General features: G+C 40.4%; 1 protein-coding gene across 5 annotated transcripts in view; it reads left to right on the forward strand.

Annotated features, from left to right (window-relative positions):
- triob (trio Rho guanine nucleotide exchange factor b) overlaps positions 1 to 16,877 on the forward strand; it is a 116,041-nt gene that overhangs the window by 62,562 nt on the left and 36,602 nt on the right. For all 5 annotated transcript variants that reach the window (XM_085422339.1, XM_085422344.1, XM_085422340.1 and 2 more), the window contains 11 exons: positions 6,627 to 6,822; positions 7,172 to 7,338; positions 10,417 to 10,536; positions 11,524 to 11,622; positions 11,709 to 11,801; positions 12,090 to 12,239; positions 13,121 to 13,235; positions 14,024 to 14,139; positions 15,470 to 15,592; positions 15,921 to 16,115; positions 16,422 to 16,537. In XM_085422339.1, the coding sequence (XP_085278465.1) occupies positions 6,627 to 6,822; positions 7,172 to 7,338; positions 10,417 to 10,536; positions 11,524 to 11,622; positions 11,709 to 11,801; positions 12,090 to 12,239; positions 13,121 to 13,235; positions 14,024 to 14,139; positions 15,470 to 15,592; positions 15,921 to 16,115; positions 16,422 to 16,537 (1,490 nt within the window). The remainder of the gene's footprint in view (positions 1 to 6,626; positions 6,823 to 7,171; positions 7,339 to 10,416; positions 10,537 to 11,523; positions 11,623 to 11,708; positions 11,802 to 12,089; positions 12,240 to 13,120; positions 13,236 to 14,023; positions 14,140 to 15,469; positions 15,593 to 15,920; positions 16,116 to 16,421; positions 16,538 to 16,877) is intronic.

Here is a 16,877-nt window from a genome sequence, read left to right on the forward strand (position 1 = left end):
AATTTGTTTTTTCTTATTGGCTGTTGAAAAGATCAATTACATGTGACAGCGGGCTTACTGGCAAACCAAAATGACTGTGACTGTGAGCTGATGGACCATTACAGCGTGAAAGGAAGATTCAGTCCTGGAGTGAGGATTCCAGCTGGTTTAAATCTCGGCTAAATTCACAGTCATACTCACACGTGCGCTACATTAAAAAAGTGTTTAGTTCCACTCGATGAATCTCATCCACTGACTCGCTCCAGTTATGTCTCCCCCTCCCCAGTTAGCAGTTTGCTAATTCCTTAGCATCTTGCTGTGAGAGTGAACGCTGTACTCAGCTGGTGCTCAGAAATGAGCGCTGCTCTTAAAAAAAAACAGAAAGAAAGAAAGAAAGAAAGAAAGAAAGAAAGAAAGAAAGAAAGAAAGAAAGAAAGAGAGAAAGCATTGCTTTTATTTTTATCATGGCTATCAAATTAGATTTGTTGAGCCATACTGTGCTGACAGAAGAATTACACTCTGGCACTTTAGAAGCAAACGCACTGAAAAGAGATGCAGGCTTGTATTAATAAGAATCATGTAAGTAAGAAGAAGAGATGTGGAAAGTCATTATTGAGGACATAATGAATATATTAATCTTGGAAAATGGTTTTCAATTATAAACTCATCACTTGTGGTTTCTGTGGGTGGTAAGTTTAGTGTTTTTGGTCCAGAATAAAAATAGCTTAAACAGCTACTCCATAGAGCACCAGCACTCATGGTAAGTGGATGACTGTAACTTGGTTTGGTGATCCTGCGATAATGATGATGATGATGATGATGATGATGGTAAATGGAAAGCCCACAGAATGAGTCTCCTGATTATCTCTTGGCTTTACTTTACACTCATCAGCCACCTTGTTAGGTACAACCTACTAGTACTGGATTAGACTTACTTTTGCTTCCTTAATTCTTTGTGGCATTGATTCAACAAAGGTGTTAGAAACATTCATTAGAGATTTTGCTGCACATTGACATGATAGCATCACACAGTTGCTGCAGATTTGTTGGCTGTGCATCCATGATGTGAATCTCTCTTTTCACCACATGCCAAAGTTGCTCTGGGATCTATGGCTGTCTATGCCATTTGAATACAGTCAGCTCATTGTCTTGTTCAAGAAACCAGTTTGAGATAATTTCAGCTTTGTGAAGGGATGAAAATGGTCAGCAACAAAACTCAGGCAGACTGCAGTGTTTAAATGCTCAGTTGATACTAAGGGCCCCAAAGTGTGGCATGAAAATATCGGTCACGCATATTTTCCCACCATTGGCTCTAAACGTTAATACAATACAAGATAGGACTGTGTTTTTATGCTATTTACAGAAAATTGTGGCCCAACCATGTGAATGTCACAGCAGAAATCGAGACTCATGAGACCAGAAAACGTTTATCAAATCTTCTATTCTCTAAATTTAGTGAGCTCGTGTGAACTGCAGCCTCAGTTTCCCATTCTTAGCTGGCATGAGCAGAATCTGTGGTGGTCGTCTGCTGCTGTAGCTCATCTGCTTCGAGGTTTGCCACACTGCATGTCCAGAAATGCTGATCTACACAGCTTGGTTGTAACAAGTGGTTATTTGAGTTACTGTTGTCTTCCTATCAGCTTGAAACTATCTGGTCATTCGCTCTAATCAATAACGCACCCAGAGAACTCACACTCACTGATTTTCCCTTATTCAGACCATTCTCTTTAAACTCTAGAGACATCAGTGTGGGAAAATTTTCCCCCACTCTGACGTTTAGCTTGAGTTTGAACAGGATGTCTCAAGACCATGTTGACATGCGTAAATGTCGCTGCCTGTGTTTGGCTAATCGGATATTTTCATTCACGAGCAGTCAAACAGGTGAACCCCACAAAGTGTCTGGTGAGCGCGTTAATGAAGATATGATTATGTAATTATCTAATAATAAGCGTCTTTTGTCATCTTTTAGCATAATAAAGCATAGTACAGCATAACATAGCAAATGTTAATAAATGTAATAGCTGCAAAAATGCATACTTGACTGCAAATAAATGTATAACAAAAATGTATCCTATAAAACTAAAAAAGTTCATTTGTTAACAGTTACCCAACTGATAAATGACTTAGACTCACATATGTTTGTGAATATTATGAAGAACTGTAAGAATCGCAAGGCTTTTATTAGCGTCTCTAACAGTCTATAAACAGTCAATGGGTACGTTTCTATTAATATCCTTAAAATAAACCTGGTTGTAATGTTATTAGTAGCAAATGATAAATATGTTAAAAATGCTCGTCACATATCAGCTAGCATGTTAAGTGTTGAGTTGTCTGCTCTCTTCATCTGAACAAAAATATCGTTAACTTAAGAAGAATCTACTAACCATAAGTATTGTGGAGATACAGAAATTATTTTATTGCTGCCATATAATCTGCATCATTATAATTGCATTAATAACATTCTTTACAGCATTATTTCATGTAATAATATTTCTCACAGTATTGATACTGCATTACAGTTGTTTATTGAAGATGTCCATTTGAGGATCCTTCCATTATGTTAACTTTTATTACAGGTACAGTCAGAAGTATTTCATACACATTGCATATTTGTGCTTATTTCGAGTTGATGTTCGGTTCATTGAGGGTCTTAAGCTTCACTGGCGTGACTGTCCAGGTGATACATGCTGAGGGAAACTAGAACATAGAAGGATAACTGCAATGCATGCTTACAGTACATATAATACATATAATCTAGGAATGTGTCCGGCCTGAGGCCTCAACTCATTTGGTGTCTTACTATATTTTATTCTACTTGGTAACAGACGATCAGAGTCAATAATTAGCTCCAGAGACCCTGAGGGCTTGAAGTTTATTACCTTGTATGGAAGGTGTTATAGAAAAGAGAAGTTCTATGTCTGCTTATAGCTATTAAAGATGTATGATTAACTGTGACTAATCAGAATCAGAATCAGAATACTTTATTGATCCCTGGGGGAAATTATTTTTTGTTACAGTGCTCCATTTTAAACCAACATTAAGACAAGACAGACAATACGCTAACTAAGAATAGTACAATATATACATATATATACATACATACATACATAAGTCACTTATAAATAAATAGTTGGAAAAGAAACATGTGTAGCTGTAGCAGCAAACAGTGTGTTAAGTGGATGCGTTGTACAGGGAGATGGCCACAGGCAGGAATGATTTCCTGTGTCGTTCAGTGGTGCTTTTCGGTAATCTCAGTCTCTCACTGAACGAGCTCCTGTGACTGACCAACATGTTATGGAGTGGGTGGGAGGTGTTATCCAACATTGTCTGGAACCTATTTTAATCTGTCATTGACGCCATGGGGGGGGGGGGGGGGGCGTGTACCCCACTGCTTTATAAGTATCCAAAACATGTATTTTGGTCAGAAGACATATATTGATGTTTTCTCCGGGCGGACTTTTCTGGGGCCTCCGTGGTTTGTGACACTGCTCTACATTGATTGATTTCGCGACAGCTTTGGTGGAGGATGCGGGCAATTGTAGAGTGCTAATGGGGTTACTTCCACGGTGGTCGAGCAGGATTTAGTGGTCAGACGGGCAGACGTCTCGGGTGATTTCTTGACTACTGTGGGCCCACATAAAAAGGTGAGCACAAACCTCTTAAACCTCTTAAATATAATGTAGAGTCAAAACATTACAATATGTAAAGCTTTTAAAATGTAGTATTATATGAAGGGGTGTATATTACATGTGCGTGTCAGGTCAGGTACACCCACTCTTGCACACAGGATTAACAGAGGGACTTTGAGGAATATGATGAGTGGAAAAGGCATTCCTGCCACTCCACACACGCGCAGTTGCACAACGACACTCCCTCCTGGCTTAACTTGGGGGGGTGTGTATGTTAGATGAGGGCACTGGTTGAGGTGAGACGCACACCCCTCCCTCAGTGCTTTATTGCCTGACAAAAGCTGTGTATGAGTGCATAGCACCAAGACCAAAACAGTCAGAGGGGACACTTCTCCTCCATTAGTTAGTCATTTCAGACTTTGTAGATTAAGGAAATGGTCTTTTTGTACTCAGAGGGCATTTTACTCAACTGTAAGAGGAGAGGAGAGCAGAGTCTAAATGAGCGCTTGGTAAGTTTGTTAAAACTTTGTTGCCAGATTTGTAAAAATCATCATATTGGTTTAAGAAGGTATTATCTGTTATTGTCTTATCGAAGCTTGATAAGATTATCCTGTGTGTTAACTGAAAGAAAAATTGTGTCTCTGTACAGAGCAGATTTTATTCTATTAATCCAAACTCCTACAGCACAGCGCAGAAAGCAGAGGCACTTTTTCATTTGGAGACAGGGTAATGTTCTCTGTTGTAGAAGTGGTCTATCTCGCCTTTTGTATACTTATTCAATAGTTACAATTAGGACCTTCCTGTGAAGTAGACTTTCATGCATGCATTGCTTTGAATAATTACAATATATCAGTTTTAAACTTTGTGAATCTTTTTTTTCCCCTTGGTTCAATTCTCATCTGAGTCTGCTTTTGTCATGAGGTGAAAAAGGAGAAAGAAATCAGGAAGCTGAAGACTGATACCTCCCAAAATATGAATATACCTCCACAGAATATGTATTTATTCATAGAAACTCTTGAAACACAACGTTTTTCTTGTTGCTGGAATTTGTGGCTTGTTTTCTGTATCTCGGGGGAATATTTAAAGCTCTCAGCTGTCTCACACTTACTAGGCGAACCTCTCTGAGAACACCAGTAACAATCTTAAGCATTGCAAAATGTATAATTACACGTTATGTAGAAGCTGTAGTAAATTACATTTTTAGCAGTGTACAGTGTAACTGCATTATGAATAAAATAACTGTATCTGGCAATCTGGATCAGGGGATGTACCTGAGGGACAGATTAAATTAAGCACAGTACTGGCTGAGGAGGTTTAACTTATTCACGTATGATTAGGAACGTGATGCCATCAATGCTGTTCTCCTTTTTTCAACATCTATTTTCTGTATGACTGTCTCCCGATTTTTATTTTTCTGCCTTATATTGAAACTCACTGGCCTGGCTGTTAGCAGTTGGCTTATTTTTCCTCACTGTGTTGGAGGTTTTCTGGGTAACTGTCATGTGTGAGACTCGGAGACAGATTCAGAACTCGCACACAGGACACAGAGGGAACAGAGGGACCAGATAGGGACTGAGGAAAGATAGAAGATAGAAGACTGAGGAAAAAGTCCAATAAAGATGGAGACACGACAGATTACACAGGGAGACACAAATAACTAACACGGGTACACAGAGGGAAGACTGGACATGAAAAGGGAACTAAATGAAACTAAACAAGGAACAGAGAATTAACCAAACTAAGAAACAGAAGGAAATTATACTCAGGAAATAACACATTATCTTAAACCTCATTCCAGAAATACCTAACAATTCAAGACAAGCACAAACTACTTGGTCACAAACCCAGGACCATGACAGTAACAGGATAACAGGATAACTGTTTATAATTTGAAGAGGACAGCTTTGATTTTCAAGGAAAATGTTTAATTCTTATCTGGACTTTTGATTTTTAGGGCACGGTGACTCAAGTTACCCAAAGGTAACTTTAAATTCTTTACATGCATTTGTTGGGTTACACTAGGACAGAGACTAGGGTCAGACCTCGAAAGAAACTTCAGGATTTTGCTCATATTACTAAAACAGCACAAAGCATGGATATTGAAATCTGATAAGTTGATTTTGTGCCGATGCAGCAATGTAAATATCACCCTCTAAAGCTCAGATCTGACATTAAGATGTGATTCCCCAGCATACCTGTGTGCTTAAAGTGCTTTTGGAATGTGTAAAGTCAAGTTTAGTTAAAAAAAAGTTTGCTTGTAATAACAGTATTCATAAAACGTGATTCTCTCTCTTGATACAATAAGTAAAGACTGCAGAGCAAGAGGTGAATACCTTCTAGAAAACAACAAAACTATAACTCACGGTTTGAAAACAAGAAAGACAAAAAAGATCGAGACAGCATGGAGACAGAGCTGAATGGTGCCAGGATCAAGGTGCTCCTGGTATCATGATTCAGTCTGTGTGGGCAGTCAGAGACAAGCGCTGACATCTCGGTACATCTGCTCCACCAGCCGTTTATTACCATTTGTAATATATTATCCATTATTGTGGAAGCCAGCGCGCTGCTGGCTTACAGCTCTTAAAGTGCTTGAGTTGCTAATTGAAGATGAAACAGCTGTCATATTTTTAAATGCAATTCTTTCCCTCTTTCTTCTTCTTTTGTTTTTTTGTCAGACATCTGTCTTTGAATTAGCAGGATAATATTTAAACATAGAAACCCTGATTTTTTTTTGAATTCATAGTCATTTGGTATATATTTTCCCCCTTTTTCAACACCAAATGAACATACATTTAAAATGATTTTAACTAACCAAAAATACACATATATATCTAGATCGAGGGGTAACTGTGGTGTAGAAGACAAATTGCTGGGATTAAGTAGCGCACAGCTGTTGGTGCAAATGTTTCTTCATTGTCACTGTCCTTTTTGGAAATAATAATACAAAAAGGAAACGTTCTCCCATTTTATGTGCATGTTAGCCCTTCTTCCTGCCTTAACCCTCTCTGCCCCTCTCAGATCATCTCAGACCTGGAGTCATGGAATGAGGAACTGTCACAGCAGATGAGCGACTTTGACACGGAGGATCTCACACTGGCTGAGCAGAGGCTGCAGCATCATGCGGACAAAGCTCTTACCATGAACAACCTCACCTTTGATGTCATCCACCAGGGACAAGAGCTGCTGCAGTATGTCACGGAGGTCCAGGCGTCTGGTGAGTTAGGGAATATAAATACATTTAAACCTTGAGTATTTATTCAAGGGGGCGACCCAGTGCCAGTCGTTAGGGGAAATTCTGCACGGGCTAAAATACCCTCGGGAGCTCAGTCCCTTATTTGACTTCTGGTAGGCCAAACCTTTGCTACTGTCATTTCCCAGCTCATTCCTCTACTCGTGCCTTCCATGAATAATTTGTAGAGTGTAAAAATAGGAAGCCATCCAGCTGTGGCTGCTGCTGTTGTATGGATGCTGGGAAATATAGTGATGTATAGTATAACCATCCTGATTATGTTAGAAAACCTTTTTCAGTGTTGGTAACACAACAGAATGTCCACTTTCTGCAGGTGTGGAGCTGTTATGCGACCGAGACGTGGACATGGCCACACGGGTTCAGGACCTGCTGGAGTTTCTCCACGAGAAGCAGCAGGAGTTGGATCTCGCCGCAGAACAGCACAGGAGACACTTGGAGCAGTGTGTCCAGTTAAGGCATCTGCAGGCTGAAGTCAAACAGGTATGTATGTGACTCAGGGGAGACAAAGATGCAACACTAAAGCAGCGATTAAGGTTTGACTTGGGTTTCAAAAGCTCTCTAAAAGCTAGAAAAAGAACAATGACTGCTTACAAAGCCTGAAACTGTTTTCTGACATCTGGTAACTCATAATATATTTATATATTATGAACTGCATATATGTGTCCCATACATATAGTCACACATGAATATTCACATGAATCTTCTTTTTTCCTGTAGTCACGCTGCTGAATGGAAATCCGTTCTGGCAGTTCAGTGCTAACATACTGAGAATCTGCAGCAGAGAGTGATAGTTCGGCCTTTTAGCACATACTATGTTGTGTCTGTACATGACCATGGGTAGATGACTCATCCTGTGTCAACAATTTCTCTCTGTCTCTCTCACTCGTTCTTAACTGTATTCATTCTGCTTCTCCCAAAAATATTCAGTAATGAGCAAATTTAGTTTGCAGTGCAATAATTGATCCATCATTCAATTTTCATCAGAATACTAAATATGAATTTCTTTGACTCCACTTTGATCTGTCCAGGTGCATGGCATCATGCATTATGACGGATAGAGATTTTCTCACAAGAGTGCTGTGAAAAATGAAGTACACTTTTACTGCTTCCTTAGGAATTAAAAGTGCAAGTGGGAGCCAGTTGCTGCTAATCAAATGCACTTGATTAACTGTTATCAGCAAGTGTGAGCACCTCTATAAAAGCAGACGTTTTGGCAGTTTGCTGGTTTTCAGCATTCAGGTCTTATCTTAGACTATAAAAGGCTCAGTGAGCATGTTAAAGTTCATAACAGTACAATTAGAAAAATACTGAACAAGTATGGCTTGTTTGGAAGAGTTGCGAGGAGAAAGCCTCCTCTCTTTGAAAACAAAATAGCAGCGCAGCTTAGATTTGCTAAGTTATATCTGAACAAACCGCAAACTTCTGAAATAATGTCCTTTTGACAGACAAGACCAAAGTGGAGCTGTTTGCCACATTTGGTGAAAACCACCGAGTAAAAACACCTCCTAACTACTATCATGCGCGATGGTAGAGGGGTAATTATTTGGGCTTGTTATGAATCTGAATGCTTTTGTCAGCTATGAACTCCTCTGTACACCAAAGGATTCAAATGTGACGTCATGTCTCAGCTACATCTCAAGATGCAACAATAATCCCGAGCACACCAGCAAATCTGCAACAGAATGGCTGAAAAAGAGCTGAATCCTGTGCTGTAACGACACAGTCAGAGCCCAGACCTCAGCGCTGTAATGACTGTAAGACTTTAAGAGAGCTGTGCTAAAATGAATGCCAACAAACCTCAATGAACTTAAACAAGATTGTAAAGAAGAATGAACCAAAATCCCTCCATAATGATCTGTTTTAATGACGTTTTTCTCATCACTGTATATTACCCACAAATGTCTTTCAATGTAGCTAGAAAAGTAGCAACTTTGAAATTTGGTGTAGTGTCCACTAATTTATTGTACATTTAATGCACAGAGCATTAAGAAAAATCTATTCCTATTTGTTCAAATACTTGAATAAACAGCAATGTTACAAAGAAACACAAGAAAAACCAATAATCCAGACAAAAACAGATGTGGTTTCTTTCCTATTGTTTTGCATGTCATCTAGTTATTCCCTAACAGTATCTATTCAGTAGTGGAACACAATTACAGCAAGACAATCATGTGGAGCAATCTTTCCTGCTGCTATCTGAAACCCAAACATCAACAAACACGGAGGCAATTTTCACAACAAGGACTCTTATTGTGGTGATGCAGCCAAACAACAACAGTCTTAGGCTTGAACTTGAACTAAAACTAATGAAAAAAAATTTGGTTGCTGGAAAAGAAAATGATATTGATACTCGAGGAGGGCCGCGTCAAAACATTTCAAACGCACTGCCGTCACAATGATACGACAGCTGACAGAATGATGATAGCGTGTTAGCATGGAGTTAGTTTTCATTCAGTTACTGAATGCAGTTGCTCATCATTCATAGAGAAAGGTTGCTGCAGGTGCGGCTCTTTTACAGAGCGTGATAATTGTTTATTCAGCTCAGAAAATCTGAATTGGGATGGAGATCGTCAGTGTGGTTAGTGCGTATTATTTCAGGAATTCGGTGTAAAATACACTTCAACAGCTTTTGCCATCCACTCTCTTACACGGGGGAGCTTAGCTATTACACAACCTGCTCTGAATCCTCTAACTGCACCCTTTTACAGTAAAGCCGGGAACAACAGTAATCTTGTAATTGTAGCTTGTGTGTTTATGCTGCTGAACTATCTCTAAATATTGCTGTGCTAAATTTACCAGTGTAAGTTTGTGTGTTTGTTTTTTTAACCCAAACCCAGAAGTAGTTTCTTATTAGGTCTGCTGGAGGCCTTATAATAGAAAAGCGGGAGCTCAAACGAAATAAAAGGATTGTAAATAGATAAAGCTGTGTTTTTATGCCATGGTTTGATAAAATATTGAGCTATATTATAAAAGGGTTTAGTGTTCATTCACACATCTGTGTTAAGCCACATGTCCCCACAGCTCCTCTGAGATTAAAAAGCTAACCTCATACCTGCCCCGCCCCAGGTCGTTGCAAGTGCAATGGAAACACTGACCCTGTTAAAACTTCTCAAAAACAGGTGTCAGTGTTGTGTAGCGTCATTAATTTTCTGGCCAGGCTTCATATGCAGTTCTGCTACCACCCACTCAGCAGGCGTGCATGCTGAGTCAGAGAGAGTGAGCGAGGTGTCTTCGAGAGACTAACCTTTGGCTAGAATTAGGCCAGTGAAAAACAAAAGCAAATGTGATTTTTGGGCGCTGCAGGCAGCGTGTATGCAAGGCGGGGTAGAGAAGGTGGTTTGGGAAATGTGCGCAGGGTATAATTTCAAGATCAAAAAGTTGGAAATGAGCATTTCTGTCACAGAGTACCGACAGTAAAATATAGCAGAATAGAGAAGTAGCTAAAAAATAAACGACCAGTCCACTTTTTTTTGTTTTTCAGTTGTTTTTAAAATGTCATAATAAATTTAATCCCACTCTTTTCGAAGATAAATTTCGAAGCTTTCTGTTGTGCTGTAGGTGCTGGGTTGGATCCGTAATGGTGAGTCGATGCTGAACGCAGGTCTGATCACAGCCAGTTCCTTACAAGAGGCCGAACAGCTGCAAAAGGAGCACGAACAATTTCAACATGCAATAGAGGTACAAGAAACTCAGCTGCCTCATTTTTTTGCTTCTGTGTTTTTTGTAAAAACTTAATTCCCCGCCCTTCCCCCTTTCACCAGGTTTACCTTGATTCATTTTTAAAGGTCTAGTTGCCTTTTCCATCCTCGCTTCTGCTCCCGTGTCGCTTTCTTGCCCTTCATCTTCCAACCTTTTGCTTTTCTAAAACTCTTTTTAAGGCTGATATCGCTGCACACGGCCTCTCCGTCTGATCACAAGTCAGCCATGAAATGGAATTATGAATAACCGGCATCTATACCCCTCTCTTTCTTCTCTCGCTGCTTTTACCTTTCCCCCTTATTTTCCTTCTCCTCTTTACCCCTGATTATTCGGGGTGCATTGGTTCATTTTAATGCAGGCCTGTGCCTGACCTACTTCTACGACGCTGACATACATGCAACAATTCACACATAGAAGAACATTGTTTTTTATTGTTGTGTAAGTCAGAGTGGAATTTTAACACATGCTGCACACCCCTGATTCCCACCCCAGCACTAGTGAAGGGAAAAAAGTAATATCTTTCTTAATTGTACACAGCAGATGCTTCGGACTTAAGACTTATCCCACAAAAATATTATCAAAGCTAGCAAGATATCGTTAATTTTTTTCTTTTGTTTATCCTCGACTGCCCCGAGTCCAGCAGGAAGCAAAAGCCTTACTCTCGGGCTATGCACTTTAACTCAAACATCACCAGATACTGTTTTTTTTTTTTTTGTTACCCTCGATCTCATTTCCTCTCCGAAATGCTCACTCTAGGACAACCTTTATGGCACAGCTATAATCAGACACAGCTTTTGTTTATATTGCCTTTACTTTGTTGCTTCCCAGTTCACAGATCTCTACCAAAGTGCCCCGTGGGGCCAAGAGGAAGCTGAGGTCGAATTTTCAAAGCAATCGTTGTGATATACAGATTCATGTACCACCTGAAATTCATTGTTTTTCATATCACCCTTCCCCTGCGTGCAGAAAACCCATCAGAGCGCGCTGCAGGTACAGCAGAAAGCTGAGGCTCTACTCCAGGCAAACCACTATGACATGGATATGATCAGAGACTGTGCAGAAAAGGTATTGTTGCTTTGTGTTGTCTCTGAGGGAAAATAGTGCGGGCAGTGCAGTGGCTGGTAAACTGATTTATTTTGTTTGACTTGAAGGTGGCAGACCACTGGCAGCAGCTGATGCTAAAGATGGAGGACAGACTTAAGCTGGTTAATGCTTCTGTAGCTTTCTACAAGACCTCTGAACAGGTATTATTGTTTGTGCACGTGAATGCATATGAGTGTGGGAGTGGGTGCCACCAAAGTAATATCTGATCTTAGTGTATGAGTAAGTTTAGTATAAATTTAAGTTTAAAAACATTCTCTTTCCCTGGTAAGCATCAGTCCCCAAAGTTAGTGCCTGCAGACTTACATTCGGATAAGAAAATTGCTTCCAGCAGCCCGAATTTGCACAGGTTGCATGAAAGTGTAGACCAGGAGTGGATTACTGAAGAGCAGTTTTTTTTTACAAACTGCACTGTGTCATCTGTGTCGTAGGTGTGCAGTGTGCTAGAAAGCCTCGAGCAGGAGTATAAGAGAGAAGAAGACTGGTGCGGTGGTGCTGATAAACTGGGCCCTAACAGTGAATCAGACCATGTCACTCCCATGGTCAGCAAACATCTGGAGCAGAAAGAGGCCTTCCTCAAGGTGAGAACGATGATTTTATTGCAAATACGAAAATAAACGTCAGCATTTTAGGGGGGTTAATGTGGCCTGGACTGATCCAGAATGGCATTCCTGCACAGTAATTAAATCTGACAGGCAGTTTAATGCAAAATAAGATCAAGTGAGTTCATTATTAATGTGCTGCCGCTTGTTGTTGCTAACAGCTGCTACTGCTGAGAAAGTAATGTTAGCCTTGATCCCATCTGCACAGTCTACACACATTTTATTTACTTTTTGTCCTCGTCAAGCGTACGCAAGCGTCAGTAAATGTTGGGCTCTTGGTATTTCAGCATCTAGCTATCAAGCCATCCATTTTTTTGCCACTTATGTGGGGCAGGGTTACAGAGGCAGCACCCCAAGCAGAGAAGCCCAGACTTCCCTCTTCCCAGCCAACTCCTCCAGCTCATCTGGTGGAACGAAGCATTCAAAAGGCAGACAAAAGACGTAACCCAGGACACCCACTCTAGCTACCGTGACAAAAAAGGAGCGAGAGTATTAGCAGTTACATTTTGAAGTAGCACATGTTAGTTAAAGGTAGTGTTTCCATGTTTGCAGGGAGAAAAAAAGAGCTAATGTGTGAGAAGTTCACTCAGAGATAGAGAAAGATGTACAAAAGAAAGATGAGAGACTGTTTTCAAAGGTAAAGACTGCTCAACAAGTGATGTTTGATAAATATAAATACATTTGGTAGCAAAAGGAAAAGTCCAACGTTGTACTGTCTAGGGCTTGTGAAACAGGCATGCTCGCCGCTGCGCTTCTACCCTGGATCTTAGGGTTCCAATTCCCATTGCAACCTCTGATTATAAGGATATGAATGTGTTGACCCGCTGAGTAACATTCGGGTTCTTTCTGCACAATTACAGGCTTGTACGCTAGCCAGACGCAACGCTGATGTTTTCTTGAAGTACCTGCACAGAAACAGCGTCAACATGCCTGGCATGCTGTCCCACGTCAAAGCTCCAGAGACTCAGGTTAAGAGTAAGTAAACACCTCAGAGATAACTGTCATCCTTTCTGGATCTCATTATTACAGTTTACAGGAATCATTACAAATGTTTTTTACACAGTTGGTATAAACCTAAGCCCCTTTCAGACATGCACTCATTGCCGTTAACTCGATGGCATCTTAACATCTCTTCATGTCTGATTGGAAAGTTCCCCAGAGCTTTTAAATAAAAGTCAGGGCAGTGGTCCTTCATATGTCACTTTCAAAAGAAAACAAGTCTGAATGCATGCAGTCACAGTGATAGATGTGTTCACTGAAAATTACAGCTGCACAATTCTCTCATCTAGGTTTATTGAAGCAGTAAACACATTTACATAATAGCATTTTGTCTCAACAACACTGCTGCTAATTTGCAATAAGATAAAAGACTGTGATGGACTTTTGCTATTCCCAGTCTGGGGAGAACGCCCACTTCCTGAGTATTTGTGGGAGGGTTATAGCAATTTCTCACCTCTCTTTGATTACTGCACGTATACAGTGTTACACTAAACTAGAGTTTATGCTGACAGTGGCATAAATCCATCAGTGCTTTTGCATGTAAGGCTAATAACAAATGCACGAACATAAACATTAATATTAACAGATGTGTGAACTATTCCATGATTAAAAGGGCTTTTTTTTAAACTTTCCTTGCACCATTTTAATAATTCTGCGAAGTTTTGATTTCATGCGTTCAATTTTTTTTTCCTGCGTTTGTTTGCGTGTTAAGCAGAAATTCGTAACCGACTCGAATAAACAAAGTGCTTGTGTCGATTCATCAGATATCTTGAATGAGCTGCTGCAGAGAGAAAACAGAGTGCTTCACTTCTGGACCATGAGGAAGCGGAGACTGGACCAGTGCCAGCAATATGTAGTGTTTGAACGCAGCGCCAAACAGGTGTGTGCTTGTTTATATGTGCAGTGGGAATAAGCACAATCTGATCATGAGGCTCAGCAGATAACTGCATTGTGGTGTTTGATTTACTGCAGACTGAGAAGTAGAAATAAGCCTCGTGTTTGGAGTGGGAGTATATCAGCATATTCGTTTTGTTGGCGAGCAGCTGCAACTTCCATCTTGTTTTGTCTCTCTTTTTGAATTAAACAATGAGTTAGTGTTTCTTTATAATGGCACATTCAACTGGAAGTGCTGCAAACAGGCAGTGATATGTATAAATGTCTTAAGGATGGCTACCATTATGTGGCACAGGACATATAAAGGTTAGAGTTACTGGAAAGCATTTCCAAAGCATCTCTTCAACTCTTTTCCCCCCCCTACATGTCAACCTGACCTTGGGAAGCTTTTCTGTGAAGAATAAGAGAACTGAGCTAGACCACAGTTCCAAAGAACACTCAATATTTCCCATTCAAACATGTCTCACTTTGAGAAAAGTTTGGTTAATATTGTTTGCAGTAGCAGGCGGGATGCCCTTACACTCTACAAACTGAGCTCATAACTGGAATGCTTTATTTAAACATGGCATGAGAGAGCCAAAGCAAGTTTGAAACTGCACTCTATTTTCCTGTACTAGGGTGCCTTAGGTTGTTTAATATAAGCCACTTGGCTCCCTCTTGTGGTGTTCGGGTGTATGCACGGACCAATTCTCTTAGCCAATAAAGCCAGATGACATCAAGCGTGTTTCTAGGACATGGCTATTCTAGGCTGGTCCAGGTTTTATCCCCAGGGCTTGTTTCTGGTCTCACAGTTTGACTGGACCAGTTCTGCCATCACTGGTTGGGAGGTAGACCCAGTTTTAAAGTACGCAAACACTAATAAGGATAGAAATTAAATAGGACATATTTTAAGTGAATGCTAGAAATTTAGGAACTAACTAATTATTTTAATACGTGTTAAATGATTGGATCTGGAGGGAAACCAAAAAACATAAAATGATGCATAATATTTCCATGTCTTGTTATTTTCACAAGGTCATACTGATGTCAACTTTCCTCATCCAGAAGTCCCATGAATGTGATCGTAGGGAATTATAAAGGGAGTCTTAGAGGCAATCTGTATGGCAGAAAATACTACTGAGAGACCACAATCAGTTTAAACACAAGAATTATTGTTAGTTTAAATATACATATACATACTACATAATACACTAAGGGTTTATTTTTATATTTTTTTGTAGTTTTAAGTGCATTAGGTCCTCAGATTTGGGTAGTCTGTGTTAAACTAAAATCCCTTCACTGTATACATACTCATTTGTGATTGGCTGTTTCCTCAGGCCCTGGAGTGGATCCATGACACTGGGGAGTTTTACCTGTCCACTCACACATCCACCGGGTCGAGCATTCACCACACACAGGAGCTACTGAAGGAACATGAAGATTTCCAGATCACAGCAAAGGTATGTGTGTGTACATTTATGTCTGTTTATTTATCCATAAAAGAAGGAGGACGAGCCTGTTTGCAGTTTTTTTCCTACCTGCTACTTACTGGTTGCGTTGCGTGTATATTTGCACAGTCTCACCCTCTGCTGTGAGGCCCTTTCCCAGGGCGGCATATTGTCCTGTTTCCTCTTTACTGTGTCGCTGTTATTATGTTAGGGAGCAGTCTATTGTGTCCATCAGGCAACACACTGTTTCCTAACACTCTCTTTCTTTTTCTCTGCCATCTACCTTTCCTCTGTATGGCCATCCCTCTCCACTCTGTGCCCCCTCCCTCTCTATTGACAGCAAACCAAAGAGCGGGTAAAGCTGTTGATCCAGCTGGCGGATGGGTTTTGTGACAAGGGCCACGCCCATGCCTCGGAAATAAAGAAATGGGTGTCCTCGGTGGACAAGCGCTACAGGGACTTCTCTCTCCGCATGGACAAATACCGAACCTGCCTGGAATCAGCGCTTGGCATTTCTTCCGACTCAAACAAAGCCGTGAGTGCCCATCGCTGATAACACCATATCTGATCTTTCAAGCAGCTTTAAAAATGAAATTGCACGCATATATGTGTATTTGCGAGATATAACTATGCATTATGACCGTTTGCTTCGACTTTCAGCTTTTCAAAAATCATTTTGTGCTTGATGGGATTAACATTGATATAGCCCAAATAAACTACACCTGGGCTGAATCCTGTTTGTTTAACTGCTGATAAATCACCCACTGGTGTGTGGAACTGCTGAGTGACTGATGTGGCCTGTTGTGCACCACATAATAGCCCTTGGCTCCTGTGTTCTCAGAGTAAAGAGTTGCAACTGGACATCATTCCAGCCAGTGCTCCAGGGTCAGAGGTCAAGTTGCGGGACGCTGCCCATGAACTCAATGAGGAGAAGAGGAAATCAGCACGAAGGAAAGAGTAAGGGCAGCAGACGGGTTGATTTTCCGCTTATTTCCCGGGCCATAGGTTTCAGGCACATCATTTCCAGCTAACATATAAAAACATTTTCAGTTTTTTCAGTGCTGTTGACAATATCTAGCTTGAGGTTAGCTTTCATTTTATATTTACTGTTAAGTAATGTGTAAATTCATGTTAAATAACCCAAACTTCATGTAAATATCATCCTGATTACCTCAGATTCATTCAAGTGTGTACAAAAACAGTTTATAGTGCACAACGACACAGAGTTATGAGCTTTAATGGCACAACTTTGTGTTGCTGATGCTGTAAAAAATATCTGTTGTAACTACTCATAAGC

Source organism: Rhamphochromis longiceps, linkage group LG11 (genome assembly GCF_057381845.1).
Source record: "Rhamphochromis longiceps isolate RC_006_pf linkage group LG11, R_longiceps_female_GT1.1, whole genome shotgun sequence".
In the NCBI taxonomy this organism is placed as follows: domain Eukaryota; kingdom Metazoa; phylum Chordata; class Actinopteri; order Cichliformes; family Cichlidae; genus Rhamphochromis; species Rhamphochromis longiceps.